This window comes from Cebus imitator, unplaced genomic scaffold (genome assembly GCF_001604975.1).
Source record: "Cebus imitator isolate Cc_AM_T3 unplaced genomic scaffold, Cebus_imitator-1.0 Scaffold449, whole genome shotgun sequence".
NCBI lineage: Eukaryota > Metazoa > Chordata > Mammalia > Primates > Cebidae > Cebus > Cebus imitator.
Window position 1 is genome coordinate 3,237,701 of NW_016107764.1, and position 5,880 is coordinate 3,243,580.

General features: G+C 52.5%; 1 protein-coding gene across 6 annotated transcripts in view; it reads right to left on the bottom strand.

Annotated features, from left to right (window-relative positions):
* Positions 1–5,880, bottom strand: part of ARHGAP39 (Rho GTPase activating protein 39) — a 166,085-nt gene that overhangs the window by 23,004 nt on the left and 137,201 nt on the right. For all 6 annotated transcript variants that reach the window (XM_037732452.1, XM_017511708.1, XM_017511705.1 and 3 more), the window contains exon 4: positions 3,319–3,402. In XM_037732452.1, coding sequence (XP_037588380.1) covers positions 3,319–3,402 — 84 coding nt within the window. The remainder of the gene's footprint in view (positions 1–3,318; positions 3,403–5,880) is intronic.

Consider the following 5,880-nt stretch of genomic DNA (forward strand, 5'->3'; position numbering starts at 1 on the left):
AGATGGAGTCTTGCTCTGTCACCAGGCTGGAGTGCAGTGGTGCAAACTCAGCTCACTGCAACCTCCGCCTCCTGGGTTCAAGCGATTCTTCCGCCTTAGCCTCCCGAGTAGCTGGGACTACAGGCGTGTGTCACCGTGTCTGGCTAATTTTTTTGTATTTTTTTAGTAGAGACGGGGTTTCACCATGTTGGCCAGGATGGTCTTGATCTCTTGACCTTGTGATCTGCCCGCCTCAGCCTCCCAAAGTGCTGGGATTACAGGCGTGAGCCACTGTGCCCGGTTGCATCTGTTCTGCTCTCAGCCTCTATGGGGCTGGTGTAGGGCTGGATACCAGCTCTCCTCCCACTTCCCAGAAGCACCCACATGGCTGTGGCAGCTCACACCCAGGCCTCCAGCATGTCCAGAGGAAGCTTCACTCTGGACATGGGAGTCCAGAGTGGGAGTGCAGGTTGGTTGAGGGCAGGACCCCCTAGGAGCGGCTACAGTGGGACCCTGGTACACTCAGCACTCCACCCCAGGAGATGTCAGCGCCGTCTGTAATTGTGCCCAGCTTGCTGCATGGCAGGTCTTCTCACTGGCTCCCCACGGAAGTTAAGTTCCCTCTTTCCAGAAGCCCTAGATCATAGGAAGAACTGGCTTGGCAGATTCAGCTGGGCGCTTGCTTTTAGCCAGCTGAATCTACAAGTGTCAATCTGGCGAGCTTGAGTCCCCCTTCCACATATCATTAGAACACACAGAGGTGGCAGGTTTCAGCAAAAAGGACAGAGAATATCTCAGGACAGGGTCTGGCTGTCCACTTCCCCCCACTGCTCTACCCTCCCAGCTAAACATGCATGCATCACCCCAGGGCACAGAACCCCTCGGAGGCAGTGTCCTGCTGCTACACACTGCCAGGTCTCCCTCATCCCCCTGTTGGTCCAGCCTCTTCTTCCACACACCACTGGACCTCTGTCCCAAGGTCACAGCGACAGGATGACAGTGACAGGTGAGGGACGTGAGGAGGGGCTGAGCTGTCTGGTGTGAAGCAGCCCCCAACAGGTCACTGGAGGAGGCCAGGCCGCCACCACCACACTGGCCAAGGGCCAGGGATCGCCCTCAGGGACACACTGCACTACTCAGAGCAGACGCTGGGCTGGGCCAGCCAATGCAGTGGCAAGGCCTCTCCTCCCTGCCAGGTGCAGAGGGAGCCTGATGCCCCCACACAGAGCTCCATGTGGGCTATGTCTCCTCCCAGCCATTAGCCTACGGCCTAGAGGTACAGCTGCTGGCCCTGTGTCGGAGGCTTGGCCAGCACATGGACGGACCCATAGTCTGAACAGGGATCTTCAGCAGCTGAATTGTCAGCCGGCTGAAAGGTGCCAGCCTGAGAGGGGCTAAAGGCACAACAGAGGCAGCAGCCACAGGAAATGCAGCCACTGGAGGGCTGCGGGACCTGGGGACCTCCAGGAGGATCCTTGGACCTTCGTGGAGACCAGGACCTGATGTGTCAGCTCATGTGGCCAAAGGCGGCCGAGCCACCAGAGTATCCCTGCAGGTGTGAGGGGCAGGATGCTGGGGCGAGCTTACCTTGGCGACCTACCTCCCCTACCTGACATCCCCAGAGAGACCCAGAGGGTCCTCCTCATCACATGTGGGACACCTGTTTCCCTGAAAGCTCTGTGGGTGCCGAGGATGAGGTCAGAGTTACCGCCAGTGAGTCAGGCCCTTGACTCTGGGGGAGAATGGCATGGCATCCTGGGGATGGCGGAGCTGAGGCAGTGCTTGGCAACCAAAGACCAGGTGGTCACGTGCCACCAAGAAGATGCAGTCGTGTTGGTCCGCTAAGCACATGCTGGGTCCACAGGAGCTCTGAGGCTGTTGATCACAGCCCCGACCTCATCTGCCACAGTGGGGTGCTCCTTCTGCCTGCGGGCTCTGTCACTTTGCAGTGACCACCGAGTCAGCTGCCTAGACCGTCCCACTGATGAGGAAGCGGAAGCTCGGGAAGGCTATAAAACCTGCCCTCGGCCGGGTACGGTGGCTCACGCCTATAATCCCAGCACTTTGGGAGGCCGAGGCGGGTGGATCACGAGGTCAAGAGATCGAGACCATCCTGGTCAATATGTTGAAATCCCGTCTCTACTAAAAATACAAAAATTAGCTGGGCATAGCGGCACGGCCTGTAGTCCCAGCTACTCGGGAGACTGATGTAGGAGAATTGCCTGAACCCAGGAGGCGGAGATTGCGGTGAGCTGAGATTGCGCCATTGCACTCCAGGCTGGGTAACAAGAGCAAAACTCCGTCTCAAAAAAAACCCAAAAACACCTGCCCTTGATAGCTGACTTCTGTCTCAGAATTAAAAAAAAAAAAACCTGCCCTCCATTAAACTGCCACACTGCTGGGACCAGGGCAGGCTCTGATTCCCTCCCACATCCGTAATGTTCAACAAATACAAACGTAAGAAACAAACCATTACCACTTCCAAGCTCTGGCTGTTCAATCGTCTGAGCAAACTGCCAGAGTCCCCACAGGCCTTCCAGTTCCTCCCCAGCACCACGGTGCTCCTGAGTGTCCATGCTGTGGACACCCACCCCAGCACCACGGTGCTCCTGGGTGTCCATGCTGTGGACACCCTCCCCAGCACCACGGTGCTCCTGGGTGTCCATGCTGTGGACACCCTCCCCAGCACCACGGTGCTCCTGGGTGTCCATGCTGTGGACACCCACCCCCTACAGAAATAGCAGCTGGCCCTGGTCCTGCATCCCCCACAGCACACTGGTCACCACCCAGCCAAGGAGGAGAAATCCAGGTGCCTGCCCCTCCCTAGACATCTGGTAGGACGGAGGGAGGGCCCTGCCCACCCAGCATGAAGGCAGTAGGGTCTTGATGGGGGTCTCCAGAAACTTCCAGCAGTCTGTGAGGCTGACCCAGGACTACTGGAAGCCAAAGCCCACCCCTCCGCTGTGACTAGTACCAACCTTCCAGATGGGCCTGGCAAGTGCTTTGGTACATGTGGCCTGAGCTGCCAGGGGCGGACCTAACTGAGGACCCTTCAGCACTCTGCTGCTCCACCAGGGGCTGCGGGAAGCGCCACAGGCTCCAGGCTGCCTAAGCCAGGCAGAGACAAGGTTCCCAGACAGGGGCTGCCAATGGGCCTGAGGCAGCTCTAAGGGGCTTCTGCCCAGGCCCCTGGCACTGCAGCCTCCATGGCCTTTCCAGCTCTGGGTCTACGGCACTGCCCCCGTGTGCCACACACCTCCTACTCGCAGTTAACCCGGCTCACTGAGGAAGCCATCCTCCCATTAGCAAACAGGGCCACACCTGAGAAGTGAGTTCTACCTGTAGTGAAGAAGCTGGCCATCCGCACTGTAATCCCGGTAAATCTCATAGTCCTTCTCAAGGAACACTCCTGGTGGTGAAGAACTGAAATACAATAAAATGAAAGAGGCATGAACATAAGGGCAGTCACTGAAAAATATAGCACATTTACAATAACCAGCCTTTCCTCGACTTAAGAACATGGCATTGCCACCTCCATTTCCTGGGAATGACCTGGTTCCTGCCCACAGGCTGTGCTCTTCATCTTCTGCCCTGAGCCCACCTCCTTCCATCAGGGACACACCACTGTGGCCCATCCAGAGGTCAAGGGGCGGCTGGGACACCTGGCTTTCAGAGGCTTGAGCACTGGAGCTGGGCTACTGTTCAAAGGGCACAGAGATGCGGTTAGTGAGTATCACAGCTTCAGCTGACATAAAATGACGACCTGGAAAGGAAGCATGGTTAGAAATACCCTTGGAGACTGTGACTGCTGAAGGTTAGGGACCGGAACACAAGTATCCGTGAAATGAATGACTGAGAGGGTGATTATCCTGAGATACTCAGGAATGTGATCAAACTGGTAAGCACTTATAACAATTCTCAGTAGTCCAGAAGTAGAAGAAAATTTACTTAATCTAATTAAGAATATCCAAATTAAATTCAAGGCCTTAATAGTATTCAGTAGCAAAAGGTTGAAAGCACACCCATTAGTCCAGATAAGAATTATCCTTACCACCAATATTTAATACAGTTTTTGAAGTGCTAGCCAATGCAATCGGACAAGAAAAAAACCCACAAAATATTCCAATATTTGTAAGAGATAAAAATTATCATCAGTTGTCAGCCTAGAGAAACGAAATCAACTGAGAAACTGGCAGCAGTGCTGAGACTTCACTTACACGCCATCAGAGGCTGTGCTGTGTGGTGTGACCAGCTGGAAACCAAACTCACCTTTGGTGAGGCAACAGTGATAACAAAAGTACTAGGCACAGATTGGTAAGGAATGTGCCGTATCAATATGAATAAAACTGTAAAGCTGGGTGCGGTGGCTCACGCCTGTAATCCCAGCACTTTTGGAGGCTAAGGTAGGTGGATCACGAGGTCAGGAGTTGGAGACCAGCCTGACCAACATGGTGACACCCCATCTTTGCTAAAAATACAAAAATTAGCTGGGTATGGTGGCGGGCGCCTGTAATCCCAGCTACTTGGGAGGCTGAGGCAGGACAATCGCTTGAACCCGGGAGGCGAAGGTTACGGTGAGCTGAGTGAGACTCCATCTCAAAAAAATTAAAATTAAATAAATAAATACATAAATAAAACTGCAAAGTCTTGTTGAGAGATATAAAGTAAGACTTGAATATGTAACAGGGAAACACACTCCTGGATGGGAAAACTCAATAAACATAAAGATATGACTTCTTTCTAAATTAGTTAATATGCTTAATCTCTTCTTTAGGAGGCGGGGACAGAGTCTCGTTCTGTCGCCCAGGCTGGAGTGCAGTGGTGCAATCTTGATCTCGGCTCACTGCAACCTCCACCTCCTGGGTTCAAGTGATTCTCCTGCCTTGGCCTCCAGAGTAGCTGGACTACAGGCATCTGCCACTACGCCCGGCTAATTTTTCTATTTTTGGTGGAGATGGGGTTTTGCCATGTTCGTCAGGCTGGTCTCAAATTTCTGATGTCAGGTGATCCACCTGCTTTGACCTGCCAAAGTGCTGTGATTACAGGTGTGAGCCACCACATCCAGCCATGTAATTCTAATAATAATTTCATTCAGTGGTGACAGTAGGGAGCTAAAAAAAAAAAAAAAAAAGTTTCAGCAGGAGTGCTTTTAAAACTTAAGAACGTTTGGTATGTTCACTCCCTACTCTGCCCCCTGCAAAAAGCCCCATGTAAAAACAGCTGAGAAGTAATCCAGAAAAGATGATATAAACAGTAATATAAAGCTACGTAATTAGGCTGGGCATGGTGGCTCATGCCTGTAATCCCAGCACTGTGGGGGGCTGAGGTGGGTGGATCATATGAGGCAAGGAGTTCGAGACCCTCACCAATGTGGCAAAACCTTGTCTCTACTAAGAATACAAAAACTAGCTGGGTACAGTTATGCATGCCTGTGGTCCCAGCTATGTGGGAGGCTAAGGCAAGTGAATTGTTTGAATCTGGGAGGTGAAGGTTGTAGTGAGCTGAGATGGCACCACTGTACTCCAGCCTGGGCAACAGAGCAAGGCTCTGTATCAAAAAAAAAAAATTTTTTTAAAAAAATAAGTTGTATAAACAAATGGCAAACAGGCTGGGCGCAGTGACTCATGCCTGTAATCTCAGCACTTTCGGAGGCCAAGGTGGGTAGATCACTTGAGGTCAGCGTTCGAGACCAGCCTATGCAACATGGTGAAAGCCCATTTCTACTAAAAATAAGTGTGGTGGCAGGTGCCTATAATTCCAGCTACTTGGGAGGTGGAGGCAGGAGAATCGCTTGGACCCAGGAGACAGAGGTTGCAGTGAGCTGAGATTTTGCTACTGCACTCCAGCCTGGTCGACAGAACGAGACTCTGTCTGAAAAATGAAACAAAAAAAACCAGCAGT